This window comes from Carcharodon carcharias, chromosome 2 (genome assembly GCF_017639515.1).
Source record: "Carcharodon carcharias isolate sCarCar2 chromosome 2, sCarCar2.pri, whole genome shotgun sequence".
Lineage (NCBI taxonomy): Eukaryota > Metazoa > Chordata > Chondrichthyes > Lamniformes > Lamnidae > Carcharodon > Carcharodon carcharias.
This window is the reverse complement of record NC_054468.1, coordinates 216,880,685-216,907,505: the sequence shown is the minus strand read 5'-3', so window position 1 is coordinate 216,907,505 and position 26,821 is coordinate 216,880,685. Positions and strand designations below refer to the sequence as shown.

Below are 26,821 nucleotides of genomic sequence, written 5' to 3'. Positions count from 1 at the left end.
AGCAGCACTTGGCTTAGCAATAACCTGCTCACTGATACCCAGTTTAGGTTCCACCAGGGCCACTCAGCTCCTGACTTCATTACAGCCTTGGTTCAAACATGATAAAAGAGAACACCCGAGGTGAGGTGGAAGTGACCGCCCTTGACATCAAGGCTGCGTTTGATTGAGTGTGGCTTCAAGGAGCCCTAGCAAAACTGGAGTCAATGGGGTGGAGTCATACCTAGCACAAAGGAAGATGGTTGTGATTGTTGGAGGTCAATCATCTCAGTCCCAGGACATCATTGCAGTTCCTCAGGGTCATGTCCCTGGCCCAACCATCTTCAACTGCTTCAATGACCTTCCTTCGTAACATCAGAAGTTGAGATGTTCACTGATGATTGCACAATGTTCAGCACCATTCACAACCCCAAGAGACTGAAGCAGTCCATGCCCAAATGCAGCAAGATTGGGCTGTCAAGTGGCAATTCACATTCATGCCACACAAGTGCCAGGCAATGACCATCTTCAACAAGAAGGAATCTAACCATTGCCCCTTGATGTTCAATGGCATTACTATCACAGAATCTCCCACTAACAACACTCTGGGGGTTACCATTGACCAGAAACTGAACTGGACTAGCCATATAAATACTGTGGCTACAAGAGCAGGTCAGAGGCTAGGAAACCTGTGACAAGGAGCTCAACTTGTGACCCCCTGAAGCATGCCCACCATCTACAAGGCACAGGTCAGGAGTGTGACTGAATGCTCCCCACTTGCCTGGGTGAGTGCAGCTCCCACAACACAACAAGCTCGACACCATTAAGGACAATGCAGCCCGCTTGATTGGCACCACATTCACAAACATTCATTCCCTCCACCACTGACACACAGTAGCAGCAGTGTGTACCACTGCACTGCAGGAACTCACCAAAGCATCTTTCAAACCCACAACCACTACCATCTAGAAGGGCAGCAGATACATGGGAACACCAGCACCTGGAAGTTCCCCTTCAAGTCACTCACCATCCTGACTTGGAAATAAATCGCCATTCCCTCATTGGCGCTGGGTCAAAATTCTGGGACTCCCTTCCTAACAGCACTGCGGGTGTACCTACACCACAGGGACTGAACAGTCAAGAAGGCAGCTCACCACCACCTTCTCAAGGGCAACTATGGATGAGCAATAAATGCTGGCCCAGCCAGCGAAGCCCACATCCCATGAACGAATAGAAAATAAACATTTTTTAAATTATATATAGCCTGGCCTAACTTCAATTGGACCAACTTCTCCCTCGTGACAATAGCAATCTCTTTTGAGAAGATGACTTCCCTTAATTGTGACCACAAGCATATTTCACAGCTCATTACTCAGCATTGAGGAGCAAGTACTGACACTGACCAGTCAAAAAATAGAGTCAAACTCATCACAAGACTAAGCAACCGGCTTATCAGAACATTCTGCCAGGCATATCATTCCATTACTAATCATCTCACACATCAGCATTCAAAGCATTCCTTGTTGATAAAGTAAATATTAAGAGGGAAGAAACACAGAATCAGAATCAGGCAATGCAGGGGATGTGGGGTTCGGATGGGAAAAAGTGGGTTGAGACAGACCTGCTAGGATTTTATGGAAAATTAGACCTGGCTCAAGGGGCCATATGGTCTATAACTACTCCTAGTTCCTATGGTCAAAAGATAAAGGTAAAAGGCACAGCTATACTGGATGGGAATTAAGGGGCAGTTTTGAATTTATGCATCATTTGTTACATCCAAAAATATACCAAGTAAAGAGAGAGCAATATATACTTAAAAATTTGAGGATTGTTCAGAAATGAGGGCCACTCTTAAAAGCAGGGTTAAATTGGAAGGTTGCTAATACAATGGATTGGTAATGTCATGCTGATTGATTGAGAGGGACACCGATCCAAATGAGATGCTTTCTCGTTTGTTATATTAAACGTTAGGGTAATTATCTCACGTGGTTTTCACTAAAGTCTCTCTGTGGCCACTGAAACCAAACAGAAGTTCATTGTGATCGTCCACAACTGCATTCCGTCTGGCAATTCTGAACTTAGCACCTATTAGTTGAAGCTATTTTAGAACTGGTAACATCATAGCTCACAGCCAGCCAGCCACAAAAGACAAAAGTTCCCCACGCTGTTAATGATACATCTAGGATTCAAAAACATTTGCAAATACAAAGACCTAACAGCATTTCCTTCAAAATCTCAAGTTGCAGCCATTTCTTTTCTCCCATTCATATTCTGCTGGCAACTGCAGCATAGATCTTTCATATTCCTGGGGGGTGGTGGGGGAGGGGATTCCAGAATTTCTCTTCATCGGTGTCAAAGGGTCATGAGGACTCGAAACGTCAACTCTTTTCTTCTCCGCCGATGCTGCCAGACCTGCTGAGTTTTTCCAGGTAATTCTGTTTTTGTTTTGGATTTCCAGCATCCGCAGTTTTGTTGTTTTTATTTTTTTGTTTTTAACTCTAATCCTAGATGTTTGCAGCGAAGGGGAAGGAAAGTTAAATACTTATTCTGATCAAAGCGGAAGAGATCCCACTTGACAAGATGAAAGGAGGTGGTATTGGTTTTTAAGAGGGGACCCATTGCAACACCAGCCGTTAGAAGTGTCTGCACAAGGACAGGGGCCCTACCCTTTAATTAAACTTTGGACCTCATCACTACAATTCAAGCAAGCTGCAGGCACCAATCAGGCATGCCAATGCAGCTCGCCAATCTGCTATTTTCGTTTTTAAAATAGTTCTTGGGATGTGGACGTTGCTGTCCAAGACCAGCATTTATTGCCCTTGAGAATGTGGTGTCTCACCACTTTCTTGAATCACAGCAGTTTGTGTGATGTACGTATACTTCCGAATTGTTATTAGGAAGGGAGTTCCAGGATCTTAGGCCAGCGACATTTAAGGAATGGCGATATAGTTCCAAGTCAGGATGATGGTTTACTTGGAAGGGAACCTGGTGGTGTTCCCATGTGCCTGCAGCTCTCATCTCTCTTGGATGGTAGAGGTTGTGGGTTTGGAAGGTGCTGTCTAAGGAGCCTTGGTGAATTCCTGCAGTGCATCTTGTAGATGGCACACACTGCTGCTACTATGTGTCAGTAGTGGAGGGAGTCGATGTTTAAGGTGAGGAACAGGGTGCCAATCAAGAAAGGTGCTTTGTCCTTGGATGGTGATTAGACACCCCAGCATATGAAAGATCTATTTGCATCAGAATCGTATTAGACAAACAAGCAAGTGCAGGGTGAGGAGCAGGGTGCTGGGGCGAGAGGAGGCTGTGGAATGGTGGATAAAAGGGAGAAGTACAGGCCAACAGTGGGCCACAGTAATGCTCTGGAACCAGGCGTACTTTGCTTCTCCTACCTCTAAATTAAGACAAGTGAAACTGGGAAAACTTGCCTGTTCTTTGGTGGCTTTCAGCATCCCTTTAAGGCCAACTAGTTAGGTTATGTACCGAGAACAATTGAACCGGGCATGCTCAATTTGGCGTTAGGGTCCTGGAAACAGGTATTAGGCCCCTGGTTACCATGCTCAAGAAGGCCTAACACCTGTATCAGCTGGGAGCACAGGCGACTAAAACATGCCCAATACAAAATATATCACTGCAGCATTTTGCCAAGCATACTCATGTACCAGTCCAATGGAAGTCCACAGTCACCAACGCCTTCTTAAGGCATGGTACCTGGAGGAGGAGGAGTCAGGTTCAAGATTTGTTTTCATGGTGATTTGCATCATCATTGATTTCTACACTTTTATTTACCATTTTAACTTCATATTGTAATAAGACACAACGCCACTGATTTATTTTCTCACCAGTTTTTGTTTTAGCTCTATAGGAGTTAGTATTACTGTTAAGTGACAGGCAGGCACAAAGGATTTCACCATCCTATGGACAGTGAGAGCAGCGAGATGTCTGGCGATCACTCCTTGGACTTTCTTTTCATGTGTTGGCACCCAATCGCTATTTTTTTTTTTAAGAAGAGTAGAAATGAACACATGAAATAATTCGCAGGACAACAGCCAGGTTTAAATACAGTATCACAGCACTATAGCATTACTGCGTCAGGAGTAAGTTGAGATTTGGCAAAGATGTGCATTTCTTGATGATGTATAAAAGACATTCTCTGAGCAAATAACGGTCAGAATTGTGTTAGATGTAGACACAGGCCAGCTCTTTATTCTGCCCTCTGAGTGCACTTACCAATAGTATCAATGCTGGCGTGTAACAATTCATTCAAAGTGGCGGATTTTCCTATGTTAATCGATCCCATGGTCCTTCTGGGCTTATCAGAGGGCGTGGGTCATCTGCGCTTTCCAGAACAACATCTCAACTTGCAAGCAGGTCTCATTGGCACACGGGGAATGCCTTGTATCAGAACCACTTAGTAATCAACTGGGAAAAGAAACAATGCAAAATGTAGAGTGTTATTTATTTTTGCCGGTACAAGACTTAAGTGTGTTATTTTAGGCTCTAATCTTTGAAAGCCCTCCATTTTGTGTTGCTTTAAAATGTAAAGCACATCAGGGAGAGCCCAAGAGGAGACGATTACGTAGATGTCTTATTTTAAAATTCTCATCCTTGTTTTCAAATCCCTTCGTAGCCTTGACCCTGCCTATCCCTAATCTCCTGCAGTCCCACAACCCTCAGATGTCTGTGCTCCTCTAATTCAGGCCTCTTGTGCATTATTGCTCCAATATTGGTGGCCACACCTTCAGTTGCCTAGGCTCCAAGCTCTGGAATTCCCTCCTTACATCTCTCTGCCTCCCTACCTTGCTTTCCTCCTTCCTTGTTAAAAAAATCTACCTCTTTGACCAAGCTTTTGGTCATCTGAGCTAATATATCCTTGCGTAGCTCAGTGTCATACTTTATGACCTGAGGAGGTGGTGGTGTAGTGGCATTGTCACTGGACTGTTAATCCAGTGACGCAGGGTTAATGCTGTGGAGACCAGGGCACGAATCCCACCACTGCAGATGGTGAAATTTGAACTCAATAATAAAAAATAAAAAAAATCTGGAATTAAAATGACGACTATGAAACAATTGTCGATTGTTGTACAAACCCATCTGGTTCACTAATGCCCTCTAGGGAAGGAAATCTGCCATCCTTAACTGATCTGGCCTACATGTGACTCCGGACCCACAGCAACGTGGCTAAGCTCTTAGGTGCCCTCTGGAATGGTCTAGCAAGCCACTCAGTTGTCTCAAATCACTGGAACGACAATAAGGAATGAAACCAGCTGGCATCAACCTAGGCAAGAAGGCAGCTCACCACCTTCTCAAAGGGCAATGAGATATGGGCAAAAAATGCTGGCCTAGCCAGTGACCTCCACATCCCATGAATAAATTCTAAAAAAAAAAATTCTCCTGTGAAACACCTCGGGACATTTCATTACGTTAAGGCACTAAGTTGTTGTTGTAGATGGCCTTCATATGCTCCCCACTCAGATGTTCCTCCCTGGTGTCACCACAATGGGGAACAGACCACTTTCACCACTTGATGACCAACAGTGACGCCCAAAAAAAATGGGGTGAGGTGAGAGTTCAGGGTGGCGCATGCAGAATCCCTCGATTGCCTGAGACTAACAGTTTTGCGGGGGGGGGGGGGGGGGGGGGGGTGGTCGGGGAGGGAGGGAGAATCACAGCAACAAGGGGAGTAAAAGAAAATGGAGAAAATTCAAGGATGAAAAATGGTCACCTGCCCATCAAAGCTTCTCCTTTTCCAATTCAAATTTTCACGTAGCTCCCAATTTTCTCAGACCGATGCCCGTGCGCACATTTGCACACACCATTGCACAGCCTTTCTGGATTACCACTCCAATGAGTGGAGTCTATAACACAGAGACACAGATATGGGGCAGAATTTTCCCTGTGGGCCCCTGAACCCTATGATCAGGCTCAAACATGGGCCGCAAGCCAGGGAAACAGTTACGGGATTTTCCCTGGGACGGCCAATTAACAGCCAGAGGGCAGGCTTGACATCCAATTTAAGGACAACGTGCAGGCTCTCAGGGCAGGCTGCACCGGAAGGTAGGAGATGGGGGAGGGCACTTCAAAATGGAGGCACCCCCCCCCCCCCCCCCCACTCTCCAGCATTTTTAAAATTTGATATAAAGAAAGGCTTTTGAAGCCAGGACACCACTGTGGTGGGGGTCTCTACAGGTCAGCCTGTGGATGCTGCAACACAAAGGCAGGAAGGGGTTCTAGGCCCTCTTGGAGCACCCCTCCCCCCCGCCCCAACTCTACCCCACAGTTTGCTACCAAGATACTGCCTCGAGGCACCTACTGCCCCCACCACCTATGGGGACACGGAGGCCAACTTGAAAACCAGTTGGCCTCGTTTAACTGTCCTTAAGCGACCCTTAATGAGCTGTGTCGGCTAGCTGCCACATGCAGTCTGGTCACCCTGCTGCCCCTCCATCAAAATGGTCTGGAGGCGGGTTGGACTCTGAGGAAGCGGCACGCCGGCCAGCAGGCTATGTTTAGCCCCCCGTCCATCTTTGTTTCCAGGTTCAGCAGGGACTCAAAATCTTGCCCGCGGAGGTTAGAAACACTGCACGCTGTCGTAACTGCTTCAGGTCACTCACTGAAAATAGTGACCGTCAGCCATGGTTATAAAACTCTACAGATCAGCTTGCTGGACAAGCAGGGGTCCATATTCTGATCAGGCTCACCAGTTAAACAGCCGTACATCTCACAAACATGTTTTGTTGATGCAATGACACAAGGGGATTACTCACACGTTTGGGCAGAATCTCAGGAGGTGACTGGGGGCGGGGAAGAAACGTGGGTGGTGGGGGGGGTTCTCACTCGTCAGCTGAGAGCTAGCAAGACCCCTGCATCACCTCTCTTCGGGCAGAACTGCAGGATCTCGTTCCACCTCAGGCAATTGACTGGCCAGCAGCAGGCCTTCCCCCAAGATCAAGGGCCTCAGGGCAAGGGGGTGGGGTGGGTCCCGCCCATCAAGAACTGGCAGCCAGAGGCTAGTGATTCTACTAAACAGCACACTACTGGGAGATGGTGGCTGCTGCCGGTACTACACCCACCCAAGGCCTTGGATCTTCGTTGGATTCCAAGTTACAGGTGAGTGATTGGCAGGAGGAGATTCATGTGGGGGGGGAGTGGCTCTCAATGGATCCCCCTCTTCCCAATACTGGGTCCCTTGATCAGGCACTAACATAGTTACTATTGCCTTTTTTTAAAAAAAACAAACCTAAATCTATCCACTGTCCTGGCACCACTACACTTCCTGCTGAGGAAGAGCCATGGGGTTCACAGTAAGAAGAAGCCTTTGTAACAGCAAAGAAACCACTCCATCCATCATGCTTGTTGGTACAAAACGACGCATCCAAAAAGCCAGTGTTGATGTGTGATGCTTCTCCTAATGTTGTAGGAGCCGTTCTATCAAACGGAGGACGGATCAGTAAGACCCTTTGGCTATGTTTCAAGAACGATTACCCAAGCTGAAAACGGCTACTCTCAGTTGGAAAAAGGAGGATTGTTGACTGTGTTTGATGTCAAGAAGTTTCACCAACACCTACACGGGCGACATTTTGCAATTGTGTTTGACCGTCAGCCACTGACAGGTTTGTTCAGCGAAGACAAAGCTATTCCGCCTGTAGCTTCAGTGAGAATCCAACATTGGGCGTTGGCACTATCAGCTTACGAGTACACATTCATGTACCTCCCTGGCTCGCATTTAGCCAATGTAGATGCACTTAGTCATCTCTTGTTACCGGGTAGTCTTGTCAATATGCCCGTTCCACAAGAGTTAGTGTTATTGTTAAATTTCTTGGGTTCATCACCTGTATGTGCCAAACAGATCAGGAATTGGACAGAGACCCAGTACTGTCAAAAGTCAAAGACTTTGTTTTACATGGAAGGCCAAGAATACTTGTGTCTGATAACTTATGACCATTTCATTCCCAAAACAACAAACCTGAGTCGTCAAGATGGAATTTTGCTGTGGGGTTCAACAATCGTGGTCCATCACAGGTTAGAGAGTCACTCTCGACAGACCTCCACAGTGCACACCCAGGCATATCGAAGATGCTAATGCTGGCATATAGCTAATGGTGGCTAGGAATAAACAGTGACATCAAGAGCGTGGTTAAACACTGTTCCCTTTGCCAGCACCAGAAGCTACCAGTTTCAGTTCCTCTTCACCCATTGGAATGGCCTGGTTCACCTTAGGTTAGACTGCATATTGACTATGTTGGACCATTTCTAGGCACCACGTTCCTATTAATCATCGATGCACATACAAAATGACTTGATGTCTATGAAGTAAAAACACCAACTTCAGCCGCAACAATTGAAAAGCTGCATCATTCCTTCAGTATACATGGTTTGCCTGAGATTATTGTTTCTGATAATGGAACAGCTTTCACCAGCATGGAATTTCAGAGATTCATGGACCTGAACACTATCCGGCACATCAATACCACTCCCTGGCACCCTTCATCCAATGGTCTTGTTGAAAAAGCTGACCAGACTTTTAAAGTTGGTCTGAAGAAGTTATCTGGAGGTACTCTGGAGTCTTGTCTTTCCAGATTTCTCCTAAGTTACCATACAACGCCACATATTACTATTACTACAAGTTCAACACTGGAGTTACTGATGAAACACCGTTTGCGTATGCATTTGCACTTGGTGTTTCCAATTTTAGGAGGGGAAGGCAAAACAGAGCCACAAGAATCAAAAATTGAGCCACGATCTACACAGCAAGGCTCGTATGTCCCATGTAGGCGACCCTGTGTTTGTGCATAATTTTGGAAGTGGACCCTGTTGGAGTCAAGGAGCCATCACTTCAGAGACTGGTCCATTATCTTTTCAAGTGCAAGTTGAAGATAGAATTCCGCGTGATCAGATTAGGGCTACAGAAAAATCCCAACACATGCAAGATCAACCTGTCATTGATGTTCCACTGCTGACTTCCGAGGTTTGAGATTGTCCTAGGGCTGATATTCCAGGTGGATCTAACGAGTTGCCAAATACAGAACTGACGACGTATCTGCTAGTGCAGTTCCAGATCCTGTTAATCCTGTTCAGGAACCTCCTTTGGTAGAGCTACTCTGCTCTAACCCCCATCTCTGCCGAGCTCCTCAGGGAAGATGATTTACAATCACCAGACCGTACAAACGTTTGCTGCTTTTTCCTGATTTTTATTGTAAATGTAAGAAACTTAAAGGGGGAGGAAGTGTAGTAACTAGATGTATTGTCCCTCCCTCCTGTCAATCACTCATCATGTCATGCGATTACAGGGGCTTCAACCAGTAAGCTTATTGTGTGGGTAATCCTTTGGATGGGGCTTCCGACAGAGAGATCGCATCTAGCGAGCGAGTGCCTCTACGTGTCTCCTAAATAAAGTTTAACCTTTTCTTCACCAAGCCTGCTGCTCCATCAAGTTATTACACCCCGCCACCAAACTCACTATGGATGAGGGTGTAAGGTTAGACCCATTGTGGCACCTGCCTGATTGTCCTCCCATCGAAACCAATAGAAACTACAATGGCTGGCTAGTCTGCATTGCTGTTGAAAGTTCACACGAAAAGCAATTTTCAGATTAAACTTTGCAATGCCTCTGAGTACAAGGTCAAAACTCCACATGGGGTTGTGAGTAATTCTGTTAATGAGATTACTACTAATAAGATTAGGCATAGCACTACCGAAGGAGGTTCCTGAACAGGATTAACAGGATGTCATCAACACACTGCACTTGGAATGGGCTTTCTACTCCATTCCATTCATTAGGTGAATAGATGAAGCCCACACTACAGAATCTAGGCTGGCACTTCAGAATTGACAGTGGAAACTGTGGAGGCACCAGCCATAATTTTTCTGTCTTCCTTAGACTCAGGGGTGGTCCCAGAGGATTGGAGAATTGCAAATGTTACACCCTTGTTCAAAAACAAAGGGTGTATGGATAAACCCAGCAACTGGGTCAAAATCCTGGACCTCCCTCCCTAACAGCACTGTGGGTGTACCTACACCACATGGACTGCAACAGTTCAAGCAGGCAGCTCACCACCACCTGAGCAATAAATGCTGACCCAGCCAGCGAAGCCCACATCCTGTGAATGAATAAAAATCTACAGACCAATCAGTTTAACTTTGGTGGTGGGGAAATTTTTAGAAGCAATAATTCAGGACCAAAATTAATAAGTCACATGGACACATGCTGACTAATTAAGAAATCCATGGTGGCTTCCCTTAAAGGAAAATCATGACGAACTTGGAGTTTTGTGGTGGTAACAGAGACAGTTGATGAAGACAACGCTGTTAGTGTGTTGTGCATGGACTTCCAAAAGGCATTTGATACATTGCCACAAAACACACTTGTGAGCATAGTTATAGCTCATGGAATAAAAGCAGCAGTCGTACAGAACTGGCTAAGTAACAGGAAACAGAGGGTAGTGGTTAATGGATATTTTTCCTGCTGGAGGAAGGTTTGTGGTGGCATTCCCCAGGAGTCAGTGTTGGGACCCTTGCTTTTCCCCGTCATATATTAATGACCTAGACTTGAGTATTGCTGGAAAAAAGAGAGACATATCAAAGTTTTTCATCTTGCACTCATCAGGACACTTCGCAAGAATACCAATATAAGGGGAAAACAACAATTTATACTGTATGAGAAGAGAGTGCTGATTGGTTGACAAGTGGACTCTGATTGGTAGAGGTGTTCCCAGTGATGGTAACTGACAGCTAACTGCCAAGCATTGTTTGAAATCTAAACCAAGCAGCTTGACCCTGATTGGTCAAGGCATTGCCCTGAGGAATGAGTTAGTGAATGGCTGCCATTTATTTTGTTTAGCTGAAGCAGGCGCAATGTGTGTACATGTTTTTCTGTCTGCAAGGAATAGGGCCCATGGCAATGCCTCTACCAATCAGAGTCCACTTGCCAACCAATCCACACTATCCTCACATACAGTATTAAGTTGTTTTCACCTTACATTGGTATTCTTGCGAGTGTCCTGATGAGTTCAAGACGAAAAGCTTCAACGTGTCCCTTTTTCGTCAATACTCAAGTTCTGCACTGCCAAACGACTAAATGACCTAGACCTTGGGGTACAGGGCACAATTTCAAAATTTGTGAATGATACAAAACTTGGAAGAATTGCAAACCATGAGGGGGATAGTGTAAAACTTCAAAAAGGACACAGACGAGTTGGTGGAAAGGGCAGGCAGCTGGCAAATGGGGTTCAGTGCAGAGAAGTGGGAGGTGATTCATTTTGGTAGGAAGCAATCAATCATATAAAAAAGGTACAAGTCTAAAGGGGGTGGAGGAGCAGAGGGACCTGGGTGTACACGTGCTTAAATCATTAAAAGGTGGGACAGGTTGAGAGAACAGTTAATAAAGTGTACAGTATTCCTGGGCTTTATTAATAGGGGCAGAGAGTATAAGAGCAGGGAAGTTATGTTGAATTGGTATAAGTCACTAGTTCAGCCGCAGCTGGAATATTGTATCCAGTTCTGGGCGCCATTCTTCAGGAAGGATGTGAAGGCATTAGAGAGGGTGCGGAAGAGGTACACGAGAATGGTTCCAGGGATGAGGAACTTCAGTTATGAACATAGATTGGAGAAGTTAGGACTGTTTCCTCAGAAAAGGCGGCCGAGGGGAGATTCGATAGAGGTATTCAGAATCAGGAGGGGTCAGGACAGAGTAGATAGGGAGAAACTGTTCCCACTCATGAAAGGGATGAGAATGAGAGGGCACAGATTTAAATTAATTAGAAAAGCTGCAAAAGTGACGAGGAGAAACTTTTTCTAAGCACAGCAAGTGGTTAGGGCTTAGAATGCACTGCCCGAGAGTGTGTTGGAGGCAGGTTCAATTGAAGCATTCAAAAAGAAATTAGACAGTTATCTGAAAAGGAAGAATGTGCAGGGTTAAGGGGAGAAGGTGGGGGTTGGTACTAGGTGAGATAGTCATTCGGAGAGCTGGCACAAGCTCAATGGGCCAAATGGCACCCTCCTGCACCATAACAATTCTGCGATTATGATTAGCCATAGCTCCGTGTATAGTTGTGTCACTTGTGAGTTAGAAGGCTGTTTGTTCAAGTCTCATTCCAAGATTTGAGCCCAAAAATCTAGCCTGAAACTCTAGTGGCAGAGCGACTATCTTTTAGATGAGGCAATAAACCAAGGCCCTATCTGCCTTCTCAGGAGGCATCAAAAGATTCCACGGCACCATTTTGAAGAGCAGGGGAGCTACCCCTTTTCTCTGGCCAACATTTACCCCTCAGGCAATCACCACGAAAAAATCATATTTGGTCATAACCACTTTCCTGGTTGTTGGAGCTTGCTGGACACAACTTGGCTGCCATAGTCCCTACATTAAAATAGTGACCACACTTCAAAACTGCTTTGTTGACTGGAAAGTGTTTTGGGGCATCCTGTGGCCATGAAAAGCATCATGGAAATGCAGGTCCTTTTCTCGTTCATTTTGTGGAGGATTATCCAAAAAACAAATGACTGAGACAAGCAGTTAAGAACCTTCTGAATGTGCTTAGGGCCAGAGACATCATGATAGGCTCTAGGCTAATTTTTGGAAGCTGGAATGTTCCATATCTTCTCAGTTGGACTCTTCTGCACAAGTCATCCTAATGAAAGAGTCTTTCTCAGTAATGCTTGTTGCTTTGTAATGCTGTGGCTAGTCTAGAATAAGCTCTGCAGGGAAATTCTAACAGCTGAGACCAATACTATACTAGCAGCATAGCATCACACTTTTATCATGTGCTTTAATATCTTTGCCTATCCCATCAACAAATGTTACTATGTAAACTCCCATCCTGTTTATATATGAACTAGTTTTGCAAACCAAAAGCCGGGTAACAACCTTTACACTTTTGAGGTGTGATGTTAAAGTGTTGATTCAATTGTTGAGGTGGCCATTTAAGATCCCATGGTATTATTTGAAGAGAAGTTTGAAATTTCTCCCAGTGGGATAGACAACATTCCTTTCTCCATGCAATGCAAACTTAAACAAAGCAAAGGTTAACTCGTCAGCTCATGGTAGTTAATGAAACCTAATTTCCAAAGGGTTGTAATTTTACCTACATGACAATAGTCCCCGCACTTCAAAGTGACCCATCTCCAGGAAACTCTACGTCTCCGAGTGATGTTGCAAAACTTTATACAGTCAATTATAACTTGAGCAGGTATCTCTCATTTGGATGACGGTGAGGCAGGGCAGGGCACAAGTTGCCATGGCATTGCTGATGGGAGGTCAAGGTTATTTTAGCACCTGGGCCTCAAAACTGGAAGGCCGGCTGCCTCCTGATCGCCTACAGAATCAGGTAGCTCACCCACAATTTCGTCTGCCTTTCTCGACTCGTCTTAAAAGAGAGGTTGCGTCTCCTAAAGCAAGGTTGCATCCCCAACTATCACTTCACATTCAAAAATGCGAAGGGGTGCTTCATGCTTTCCAATCGGTCCCCAGAGAGCCCAGTGTAAGAAGAGAATATGGGAAGGGAAGTACTACTCCCCGGCAACCACAGGAGCATCCCAAGGCCAATTTCAAGCAAAGCCTGGACAGAAGTGGCTGAGGGGGTCAGTGCCAACAGCATTGTCAGATCCTTCAGTGTAGCAAGAAGCTCAGTTAACACACAACACTGGCAAGGGTCAATACACCCCATCTCTCTCAACAGCGCCTCACCCACACCCCCACCATTCTCAATTTTAACCTCCACTCCATCACATTCTTCAACACACATGGGCACATTAAAGCATCACTCTTGCTTAATCCAGACACAAGCAGCTCTTCCACAGCCACAGGCTGGACCTCAACTCCCAGACCACCCATTATTTCTGACGTAGAGGAGAGATTAAAATCAGCCTTTATATAAGTGCAGATCTTTGGTCTTTTATGACCGTTTCTGTTGAATGCTTTTCAGCAGATAGTCAGCTGCTCAAGGCACTGCACATGATCAAGATCAAGTAGGAACGAGACAATGGGACACAGATGAAATTCAGTTCCATTTTAAAATTACCCATTTGTCCTTATTTAGGCTCTATATTGCGAGTTTTTGTACCTCGCAAATCTTACTGCAATTGGGAGGCAGAGAAATAGGGTTGTTCAGAGCTTTGAAGTTTCTTTGCAGGTTTGGCAAAAGAGTTAGACAGAGCACCAAGACAGGCGGGACAGTGTAAGTACAGTGTGACAAGTTTACATTGCCCATTTCTACTACAGACGTGGATATAAGAACTCGTAATGGAAACAGGATTAGCTCAAAGACGTGAAAAACACAAACAAAAAGTGCATACAGACGCGAGGTATGGAAGGCTGTACAAAATAGGAATCAAGGGAGAGTGCATTTGCAATGCTGCCAAGTCTCCTCCGGTCCAAGATACGTAACAGCAAATCATCTCCCTCCTGAAGTTTGCCTGCACTCCTTACACATTTAAAAGTCCCCAGAGCTACTAAACTAAGAATCGACACTTTTTTTTGGGAGGCTGCAAGGGAAGAGAAGAAACAAACCACTGAGGGTGTTGGCAGGATGAGGTCCAATGACAAGAATCAACTCTGATCCTTTACATCTTCTCTTCATTTTATGTTACCGCTGACAGAATATTTGCAAGAACGTTCTAATTAAACATAGGATCATATAAACCGGTAAAACAAACATGACCTCCAGCTCCAGCCCATTCGTTTGACAAAATTAGAACACTGGCACCAAAGGTTGGGCAGCAATGAAGGAATTTCAGTTCCCACTAATCACTGTTCTCCCTTCCCCCTTTCCCAGCTCTTAGACACACTAGAACCTCCTGTAATATGACTAGTTTGCAAAAAAAAGTCAGCATGTTTTAAACATTCAAGTGTAAAGCAAACATTAATTTTGCAAAAACCTGCCCCTATTAAGCATGTACTTAACCCCACATTCCCTCCCACCCCTGACCCCATTACACCAGTACCACCTCCTCCCCAACTTTATTATTGCAAAAGATAATCGAGCAAAAAAAAAAATCAAAGCGTCAGAGGATAAAAGATACATGATTGATTGGAGAGTGTTTCAATTGTCTTTAATCCTTTAAGTGAGGCCAAAGGGTTAAACTAAAATTTAGTTCATTGCCTAATAGGGTTTTATGTTTAAAATTTGGCACATTTAAGTAGGCTTCAGTGGAAGTCTTATAAATCAACCTTCATAAAAAATAAAACAACATCAAAAAGGGAAGCAGCTGATTGGTAAGCAGCTGGTGAGTGTTTATTTATTTATTTATTTAACTCTTAGGTTTATTTCTGTTAAGACAGTTAATAGTCTGATAAAGAGAGGCATGGCAGAGCACCTCATTCCCATTCGATGCACATCCTGCTCCACGCGGGAACCCAAGGAAACTTCTCATGTCTAGGACAAGCAAATGGTGCAGGAAGTCTCATCAACTGGAGAAACTCAAGCTCCCAGATTCAGAGCTTTGGCAGCAGCTGGTGGTCACTGTGGTGCCTCAAGCCTGAGAACACATGGATAGGTATGAACATGGTCGTCCTTTAGCTTAAGGGTGTGCAGGGAGGCAGGAAATGGGTGACCACCAGGCAGCCAAGCAGGGCCGGCAAGATAGCGCAGGAGTCCCCCGACTGCATCTCACTCCCCAACCGGTATTCAGTTCTGAATACTGGTGAGAGTGATGGTTCTTCTGGGGAGCTCAGCCAGAGCCAGGTCCATGGCATCATGGACACAGAAATGAATTCAGGATGGTATTTTGCCTCCCTGGTGCCAGGTTCAATGATATCACGGAACATCTGCAGAACACTCTGAAGGAGGATGCTGAACAACATAGGTAGAAAGAGGGTTAGGGTCCTGCAAGCAGATTTTAGGGATCTAGGAGAAAAAAAAACTAGCAAGCTGGACCTCAAAGGTCGTAACCAGATTACCCCTTGTGCCATGCATTAGCGAGTATAGCAATAAGAGGATAGAACAAATGAATGTTTGGCTGAAGAAATGGTGCAAGAGAAAAGGCTTTAAGATTCCTGGAACATTGAGTAATATAAGTAAGAGGGGTACCGATTAGAGATCAAAAAGATTTACACATGGACGCAGAGGGCATGGCTGAGCTACCAAATGAGTATTTTGCATCGGTCCTTACCCAGGAAGATGATGTCATCAGAGTCAGTGAAAGAGCAGGTAGTCGGGACACCGGATTGGCTAAACAAAAAACAATAACAACGAGGTATTAGGAAGACTGATGGTGTTGATAAGTCACCAGGATTGGAGCAGATACCCTGAAGGGCACCGAGGAAAGCACAAGTAGAAATTCCATAAATAATCGGCTGTAATTTTCCACTTCTCCTTAGATACAGGAGCGTTATCAGAGGAATGGAGAACTGCAAATGTTACACCCTTGTTCAAAAAAATGTAAAAGGATAAACCCAGTAACTACAGCCCAGTCAGTTTAACCTCCGCTTTGGGGAAGCTTTTAGAAACAATAATCTGTGAAAAAGTTAACAGTGACTTGGACAAATGTGGATTAGTTAAGGAAAGCTAGCATGGATTTGATAAAGGAAAATTGTATGTTCCTGATTTGATTGAGTTTTTTTGATGAGGTAACAGAGAGATGAGGGCAGTGTGGTCGCTATAGTGTACATAGACTTCCAAAAAGCATTTGATAAATGTCACACAACAGGCTTGCCAGCAAAGTCAAATTCCATGGAATAAAGGGGACTGTGGGAGCAAGGTTATAAAGTTTGCTGAGTGACAGGAAGCAGAGCAGTAGTGACTAACTTTTTCAGACTGCAGGCATGTATATACAGTAGTAGGGTTCCCCAGGAGTTGGTGATAAGGCCACTGCTTTTCTTGGTCCTTATTAATTGCCTTGACTTGGGTGTGCAGGACGCAATTTTTTAAAAATTTGCAGACAACACAAAACTTGGACGTATAAGTAATATGAACTCTGAGGAAGATGCTGATAAGACTTCAAAAAGGACATTGACAGACTGGTGAAATGGGCAGGCACATGGCAGATAAATTTGAATGCACAGAAGTGAGATAAGGATACAACTCTAAAGTGGGTGTGGGAGCAGAGGGACCTGGGGTATAGGTGCACAACTTGTTGAAGGTGGCAGGGCAGATTGAGAACGTGGTTAATTAGGCATATGGGATCCGAGGCTTTATAAATAGAGCAAAAGTACAAAAGCAAGGAAGTTATGAGGCAGTTTTAAAAACACTGGCTCAGCTTCAACTGGAATATTGTGTCCAATTCTGGGTGCCATACTTTGAGGAGGATGTGAAGGCTTTAGAGAAGGTGCAGCAAAGATTCATGAGAATGAGGGATTCCAGTTACATAGATAGGCTGGAGAAGCTGGCACTGTAGTCTTTGGAGAAGAGGAAATTTGATGAGAGTTCAAAATCATGAGGGATCTGGGCAGGCAGGGAGAAACTGTTCCTTTGGCTGAAAGATTGAGAACCAGGGGACAACGATTTAAGGTGAATGACAAAAGAGCCAAAGATGACATGAGATTTTTTTTTAAAAAGATTCAATAGTGGCTTTCAAAAGACAATTGGATAATTACCCGAATAGAAAAACTTTGCAGAGCTACAGGGAATAGGTAAGAGAGCGGGACTAGTTGATTTGCTCTAGCAGAGAGCTGGCATGGACAGTGTGGGCTGAATGGCCTCCACCTGTGCTGTAGCCATTCTACAGTCACGAAAACCCAGCAGCTGGGTTAAATGCAGAACAAGGTTCAGTTACTGCAATGTCTGATTAATGTGGGGGAGCAAATGTGCAGTATCAGGGCCACCAAGATGGAAAAGCCATTTCAGGTGGACTCTTTTTTAAGAAAACTTTCTGTGGGCATCATCTGGGCCATTTATCTATGGCAGCAGCACGTGTTACCTGAGTAGAAAAAACTCCTTCACACCCACCTGGTGGCCACATTCCAGGTCAGCATTAAGAACTTGCCTGACCTTGTGGATCAAAAAGGTTGGGGGGAGGGGGGGGTGGTGTGTGGAATGACCCTCAAACCACTGACTTCTGCAGGCCCCATGTACTTTTATGAGTTAGAGATTCAAAACTGACTAGGCAGGTGATGGCTGGGGGTAGCATGAACAACACAAAACTGCTTCCCACTACCACAGCATCACTGCATAAGTGGTCTAGAAGCTGAGAGTGCATTTGAAAACTACTGTCTGCCCTCTTTAGCAGCATTAGTGAGATTGACAATGATTTCTATCCTCTCAGACCCACGTGCACTGAGTTTCAGTTCTAGTTTGTACTACGCAAAGACAAACTTCCAAAATGAAAACACAAGCTTATCTCTGTAAAGTTGATTCACAAATCTTTTAACAACCTGAAACTTCTGAAGGCGTTTGTTAAATTTGGATTTCATTGCTCCTGCACATCCACAGTCAGGTTAAAAATATGTACACTTACCGGCTGTTCACCTTTCATCTCCCACTGCATAGCGCAGAAACATGTTTTCGCCGAGTTACACTGACCCTTAAAGCCCATAGACCTTAAAACTCCTTATGGTCGTTGCTAAGCTGCTCCATCATGTGATGTCATGATCTAGGCATGCCAATTATGTAAACGAAGTGAGCGATAGAGAGCTTCGTTTATGCTCGAAAATAGTTTGAAGCAGAAAGACGCGCACACTGACTTCCAGGCACTGACACCCCGTGAATGCAACAGATAAAGAAACACAGGAGCCCAGGAGGGGGTGGTGGTGGTGAGTAGTGTGTGTGTGTGTTCCTGCAGATTGGTAACTGACATTCTATGCACAGCAGTGCTGCCCTCTCTCAATGAGTTACCCAAAGAATAAAGTGCTTCTCAGCGACTTGTAAATAATTAATCTCTCTCCTGCAAGCAACTCAGAGCTAGACACCAAAGTTATTGATATACTTACACGGAAAACAAAAATCAACCATGCCTGTGGTCAGGAAAACAGCTTTACTCCCTCCTACCCCCAACACCCGGATCCACATGCAGCTGGTGGATATTAGTGGTGTTTTTCGCTTCTGAAGCTCCCTAAAAGACTCTCACAAACTTAAAAGACAACTGGTTCCTTTCGTAGGAGGTGTATTATGCAAAAGCTAATTGAAGAGCTCTTGTTATAGCAGGGGAACTTCTCATGCTAATTATACTCGGGGCTGCATTTGACTCGGCTTCACTTTCTTGCAGCCCATGAAGCAATGAGCTACAAATAGTGAATCCCTTTCGCAGGAATCCAAATCTTGTTTACACAGATCACAAGACGAAATGCCTTTAGGTTTCCTAAGGCTCCCCTCTCTTTCTCTCACTCACTCAAAACCTCTTGTTATATGACCATTTGTGTTTATTATGGCTGAAAATCGGAGATACAAGACAAACAGACGATTTAAACCATCGTCCATTCAGTCAGATGCCTCAGCCACCCAAAATAAACCATTGTTTTTTCAGTCTGTTGCTTTTTTCGTTATTTCGTGAGAGTGAGGTTGTTTACTGTCTACGGTGGGGGCTTTCCTGCATAAAGCAGGTTTTGTAAAGTTCCCCCTCCACATACGGTTGGTAGCCAGCGTCCGATGAGGCAGATCCCAAGCTTGAGGCCAGTTTCTGCTCAATCAGTCGTGGCACCTCCACCTACAAACAAGGGGCTCCCTTTAATCACATTTTGGTTTAAAGTTTGTAAGTTTCCTTTAAACTTTGTTCTTGGTTTTACAGCTGACCTGAATTAGGGGCTGTGCCTGATTTATCCTAATTTTGTTAATTTAGTTTAATTGTTTTGACTCTGTAAGAGTTACAAACAAGGGGCTTAGGTGTTCAGGGTAGATTTTAGCTGCCGCGTCCCAAATGAAGGCTGGATATAGTTAGAGGGACACGAGTCATTTCTGATATGTATATTTCCCAGCCCCTCAGAACTGTGGAACTCCCAAATGTCTTTCAACACCAAACCTGGGAATCACTTAATAGATGTTCCTCAATTTGTCTTGTTTCCTCTCCTACCCTTCCCAGCATTATTATCCAGAACTCAAGGGAAAGGATCTAGGGCACATGAGTGCAAAAAATAAAAAATATATGCATATATGTACCATCTCTCCTCAAAGTCATTATAATATTCCAGCTTCTCTCCCTCTCCAGATGGAATTTGTTTCCACTGGTGTACAGTTGGCTTCCTATACTCCACCCATTTCACTATTGTTCCTATATGAGTGTAGTCAATAAGTACTATCAGCAATTTGACCAGGACATTAGAACCCAAAATTAATCCTGTCTTGACATACATCCTTGTGTACCCAAGAGTAGGTTATTCCTCCCCTTGAGGCTGTTCCACCACTCACTTAGATCATGGCTGACCTGGACCTCAGCTACATTTAATCACCTTTTAACTCTTTCAAGTACAAACATATTTCCATCTGTTTTTCAGATGAAGTTACATTGTTTGATAGTTTGCCATTGTGAGATTTGAACTCTTGATACTCTTTTGAGTAAACCTGTTTCCATCTGTTTCAGATGAAGTTACATTGTTTCATAGTTTGCCATTGTGAGATTTGAACTCTTGATACTCTTTTGAGTAAACCTGTTTCCATCTGTTTCAGATGAAGTTACATTGTTTCATAGTTTGCCATTGTGAGATTTGAACTCTTGATCTTGGGGTTACAAACCCAGTACCATAACCACTTGGCTATTTAGGCCAAGCCTTGAAGTTACATTGTTTCATAGTTTGCCATTATGAGATTTGAACTCTTGATCTTGGGGTTACAAGCCCAGTACCATAACCACTTGGCTATTTAGGCCAAGCTTCCATTTCCATCTGTTTCAGATGAAGTTAAGTTGTTTCATAGTGTGCCGTTGTGGGATTTGAACTCTTGATCTTGAGGTATATAAACCCAGTGCCATAACCACTTGGCTATTTAGGCCAAGCCTTAATCACTTTTTATCCATGCCCCTTGTCAAGCTCAATTGTTCTGCGTTTGATTATGCGAGTCTGTTTATAATTGATGCTCACTGTGCTTGATTGGTTAAGCTTGGAAGAGGACTCAGAAAAGTAAACAAATCTGTAGAAAGAGCTGGAAGCTACAGCTAAAGCATGGAGTAGACTTTTTAAAGCACTGTTTAGCGTCATAGAGGTCTACAGCACAGAAAAAGGCCCTTCGGCCCATTGAGTCTGGGCCAGTCAAACAAGTACCTAACAATTCTAATCCCATTTTCCAGCACTAGGCCCATAGCCTTGTATGCCATGGCATCGCAAGTGCACATCCAAATACTTCTGAAATGTTATGAGGGTTTCTGCCTTTACCACCCTTTCAGGCAGTGAGTTCCAGATTCCCATCACCCTGTTGCACAAGAAACAAGGGCCATCCCTGCATAGATCCGATAAAACATACAATAACTAAACAAAACAATACTGTCCATCTCGGTCTTGAAAGTTTCAAGGGACCCAGCACCCACAGCCTTCCCTGAGCCAACACTGCTCTTCATGTGAAAAAGTGTTCCCAGATTTCACCACTGATACGTTGGCTCTAATTTTCACTTTGTGCCCCTTTGTTCTGGATTCAGACATCAGAAGGAATGACTTAGCTGTATCTGTACAATAATAGAGTATGAAATTGGGCTTGGCAGAACACACAATTTGGGCACCAAAGGCATTGTTTGGGGGCACAAAATGGCATGCACACATACTTCATGCATTCTATCTGGATCAGGGTGTGGGCAGCAGGCCGGGAGTACACCGAGCAGGTGGATCGGGATTTGATGCCAGTATTATGGAGGTCAACGCTGCAGCCAGTGTCCAAAACAAAAACAGAATTACCTGGAAAAACTCAGCAGGTCTGGCAGCATCGGCGGAGAAGAAAAGAGTTGATGTTTCGAGTCCTCATGACCCCTCGACAGCCAGTGTCCAGTCTTACACGTCGCACACCTCAACATGCGCTAAACATCAGGAAGCGTTTCTCCCACAGCCACCACCACTATTTAAAGGAAACATCAGCTACCTACAGGGTGAGTTGCTGGTTGGTTTCTTTTGATAGCTGCAAAGCTTCTATAAGTGTTTCAAAACAAAAACAGGTGGGCGGGGGAGAGAAGTGGAGGGGGTGGTGGTTGTAGGGACATGCAAGCAGTGATAGGAGCAGATAATCAAAAGATGTCACAGACAAAAGAACAAAGAAGTGTTGAAGATGGTGATATTATCTAAGAGAATGTGCTAATTAAGAATGGATGGCAGGACACTCAAGGTACAGCTCTAGTGGGGGTGGGGTGAAGTGAAACTAACAGGGCTATTGATTATCTGCTCCCATCACTGCTTGCTTGTCCCTATAACAACCCCCCCCTTCTTTACCCCCACCGCACCCCCCCCCCACCTTAAACCAGCTTATATTTCACCCCTCTCCTAATTTTACTCAGTTCTGTTGAAGGGTCATGAGGACTCGAAATGTCAACTTTGCTTTTCTCCGCTGATGCTGCCAGACCTGCTGAGTTTTTCCAGGTTTTTCTGTTTTTGTTTTGGATTTCCAGCATCCGCAGTTTTTCGTTTTTATTTCTGTAAGTGTTTGGTGCTTTCCATCGCCCTTTCAAGTTGCATACTTTTTCAGAGAGCTGCGTGGCAGGTGCTGAAGGACTTATTGCTGTCTTCAAGGCTTCCAAACAAACCAGTTGCTCCCAGACATGGGTGCACTAGTAAACGTAATCCTCCTGGAATACAGCATGACTGGGAGAAACAAGAGGCGATGGAGTGCAAAGCAAGCTGGCAGGAGAGGAAGGAGAAAATCTCTCTGCGAGGAGACCATTTCTGCCCATGGTGTTCGGGAAATAATTGTCTTACCTGAACCTCAATGAGGAGCAACGCGTGAGACATCTGCGCTTCACTAAAGACAGCCTCACTGACATATCCCACCGGCTGCAGCCTCAGAGTAGGGTAAGGATGGCATTACCACTGACTTGTGAAAGTGACCATGGCAATGAACTTTACACATCTGGCTGCTTCCAGGCTGGAGCTGGAGATATTTGCATCATCATCCAGCTCACTGTAAGGGAGATCACTAAGGCTCTGTATTCAAGAGAACTGAATGTGTTTCATTCAGGATGGGGTTTAATGGAGAGAGTGGCGCAGGGAGGGTTGACTGCAAGGGCTGGGGAGCGGCTCTCAGCAGACCCCTTCCTGATGTCCAGTCAGTCATCGATCAGGCACTGGGCGCCTTTGATTGATGCAGCCCCCTCCCCCTCCCCCCACAATTGTTCTGTGTTTGATTATGAGAGTTTGGTAACTGATCTATGCTCACTGCTCTTGATTGGTTAAGTCTGGGTGTTGATCCAGAGCAAAGCTGACACCACAGAGGCAATTGGAAGCTGAGCTGTAAGCATGAGTGCAGACGTTTTGTGATCACAGAGATATTTTAAGACTCTTGTAAGTAAACCTAGGAACTACTGTCATCTCTGCATTGTTTTAAGAGATATAAAATATCCAACACAGTGCCTCACCATGATCCCGCCTCTAATCTATCCCCTAAGATATGCACAGTGTCAGTGTCTGAGCTGCTGGTGGCTCCGAGTGTGAAAAGAGTGCTATATTGTCATTCTCATCCTCCTCTTTACCTTCCTCCATTTGCCTGGCCATATTGCAACCGATACAAGGGTAAGGTTGTTGTGAGGTGAGAAGGAGAAAGTAAGAGGTGCACATTTACACCACCTTCAGCTTGTAAATCAGAAGAGAATATAGGATGAAATGTAAGAAAGAGGATTAGGTGTGAATATGCTGTCATCTTTTGATGGTTTCAGTTCCATCTCAGTAATGAGCGTCCAAATAATGGCCAACACAGCCTCCTCAATGAGGGTTAGGACATGCAAGCATGCCTGTCCCTCCTCTGGTCAGATCCTGCTCCCTTCAGTTGTGCCGTGTAATCCATTTGGCAGCTACTCAACCATGAAAGCCATATCAGTGTGTGCAAACTGGGAGATGTGGGTGTGAGGCTTGCAGCAGTGCTAGGTTTGTGAGGGTGAGGTGAAGCATATGACTGATCGGTGTGAGTCCTGATTGGTAGAGATTGTTGGTATGTAAGTGATGGGAGTGTGGCCTACTGAACAGTAGCTGAAGGTAATGGTGCACTTGGTAGGATATGACATTTGAAGATGCATACACTGACCTTGGCCACTCGTGTGAGGCCACGGAACTTCTTGTGACACTGCATCCAGCTCCTCAGGATTTGACACTGACCTCCCAGCTTCCGCTGCCTTTTGAGCATGTGTCTGGAGGGCCTCCTGCACCTAACCCTAACCACCTTCCCCCCCAACTCTGTGGGTACAGGACATCTCTCCTCCTTTCCACGTCCTTCACCAAGAGCTCCAACGCAATGTCTGAAAATCTCGGAGCCTGCGCTTTCCCATGTTGTGCCACTCCTCGCTGTTTCTCAGTACAGGTTCACTTCATGCAGGTTCCCAGCTCCTGCTCCAGCAACAATGCACCTCCAATTTAAGAGGTGCAAGGTAACTTCAATTGGTATCAGGAAGTTACGATTTTGGACACGCTGCTAATTGGCATGCAGCCAATCAACAGTGTATGCAGATGTAATGCTAATGAGTAGGCAGCACACCATGTTGGCACGCTGCCTGAATTTCAATAAACAGGTATGGGTTAATCGTAGATCGCAATCTCAGTGCCTGTTTGGGGGTGATCCCATTTAGCCCCCATTGAATCTGATAGCACGGAGAAAGAGAGAGAGTGTGTGTGTGTGAGAGAGAGAGAGAGAGAGAGAGAGTGTGTGTGAGAGAGAGAGAGAGAGAGAGAGAGAGAGTGTGTGTGTGTGTGTGTGTGTCTGTGTGTGTGTGTGTGTGTGTGTGTGAGAGAGAGAGAGAGAGAGAGAGTGTGCTTTTGGAGACAGCTGTCCAATTACTCCCATGCTCTCTCCCTATAGGTCTGCAAGCTTTCCCTTTTCTGGTTTATCTCCGATTCCCACTCTATCAAATCTATATGAACAAATTCCTTTAGCATTTTAAACATTTCAGCTAGGTCACCTCTGAACCTTCTAAACTCTAGCAATATACGCTACATTTATGGAATTGTTCTCATAATTTAACTGCTTAAACCCTGTTATATTCTGGTGAATCTACGCCGTGCTTCATCCAAGGCCGATATATCCTTCCTGAGGTTTGATTCCAAAACTGAACACAATATGCTAAATGGGATTTGATCATGACTTTGTGCAACTGAAGCCCCACTCCCTCAATGTTGTAGTCCAGTCCACCGTATCGGTAAAGGCCAACATTCCTTTAGCCTTTTGGATTATTTTTGTGCCAGTGCATCAGCTTTTATTGATTTGTGTACATGGATATTTAAATTTCCTTGCTCCTCCACAGTTTCTAGTCTCTCATCATGAAGGAAATTTTCCAATTTGTCTTTCTTGGATGCAAACTGGGAGATATCGTACATTGAACTATATCTGCCACTGTTTTGCCCATTCCTTTCATTTTCCCCGCGTCCCTTTGCCTCTTCTTGCGTTTATTGATACACCACTTGTCACAGTCTACCAATTAGAGTACAATAAGCTCTCATTCTTGCTATTTTCTAACACAAACCATTGGATAGGGAGCAGGAGTAGGAATCCCAGTAAGTTTTGCCTCTTTTAATGCTAAATGCTGAGATGACTTGCATTTCCACACCTATTGATATTATCTACCTCAGTATGGTTACAGGAATCCTGGACCAACCTTTCCACATTACTGGCAACAACTGAGTCATCAGGTTAGCCGTTTTAACTATTCAAGAGTCAACTTCAGTTAAACATCCCAGTAAACACTGAGTAGCTGCTGTGCTTTTTTTTCTTGGTAACCAGTTGAGATATCTTTCACTTCCCCTTGCCAGTGCTCTCAGTCATGAAGAAATGCCACACATCTTAACAGAAACAATGCACTCTGTGTTTTTCAAAGCACTTTCAGCATTTGATATAATCCTACCTACATGGGGAGGAATCATCCATTGGTTCCAGGTCCTGGGCCTTGCAACAATTTAATAAGAACTTAATAAGATTTGATTGAACAGAAGGGCATTAAACCAACAAAAGCCACTCTGTGTAAATCACAAGCTTGTGGTCGTCCACAATCATGAATGCACATATGATTTTACCAACAGTGATTTACGGCTGAGTGCCACAAGGGAGCTACTTATGATGTTTTACACATGTGCTTCGTACTTGGGAAACATTCTTCTGGCATTAAATTAAATCAACAGCTGGTTGAAATGCAATTTATTGTACAGTTTGCACAATCTAAACCCAATGAATAGGGGAAGAGTGGATTATAAGAAATGAATTGCAAGTTTTAGATAGTTCTGCAAACACCTCAGCCTTTCTGACTCATTCCAAATGAGCAATAAAAGAGCAAATTCACCAATCGTGCACTCACACTGGGGACTCAGGCTTGAAGGGAGCACTGGAGTCAGGGATAATTCTCTGACACTGTAACTCCAATTCTACGCACCATGAACCCTATAAGTAAAGTAGCATAACGGGCGAATGGGATATGTTGAATTGATCCTGAAACAGAAAATCCTCAGTGCATTTCAATTCTCTCAAAGCACATTTTCATACCTCCAATGTTAATCAGAACCTTTCCAAGTCCGTCAGTGGAAAAGTTAATGCTTTAACTTCAATCAATCTGATGTAAATTGGAAATACCCCTAACCGAAGTGTGCCAGAATTCAGATCAGTTATTGCAGTACAATACTGGTTTTTGACAGAGTCAAGGCCCCACCAGGGTCAGCTTGCACACGGACCTGGTTCTCGCAAGGGATCAGGATAACAACCAGTATTTCTATAGTGCTCTTCATGACCACAGGACCTCCCACACCACTTTACAACCAGCACAGATAAAGCAGTCACTGTAATAATGGAGGAAACACAAAAGAAATGACTGGATAATCTGCACTTAT

At 44.5% G+C, this 26,821-nt stretch overlaps 1 protein-coding gene across 4 annotated transcripts in view; it reads right to left on the bottom strand.

Annotated features, from left to right (window-relative positions):
• The window catches only part of rasgrp3 (RAS guanyl releasing protein 3 (calcium and DAG-regulated)), a 125,225-nt gene that overhangs the window by 58,497 nt on the left and 39,907 nt on the right, over positions 1 to 26,821 (bottom strand). For 3 of the 4 annotated variants that reach the window (XM_041177530.1, XM_041177522.1, XM_041177506.1), the window contains exon 2: positions 4,204 to 4,395. In XM_041177530.1, the coding sequence (XP_041033464.1) occupies positions 4,204 to 4,273 (70 nt within the window). In that variant the 5' untranslated portion in view covers positions 4,274 to 4,395. Of the gene's footprint in view, positions 1 to 4,203; positions 4,396 to 16,077; positions 16,137 to 26,821 lie in introns of all 4 variants that reach the window. The other variant, XM_041177514.1, reaches the window with a different exon arrangement.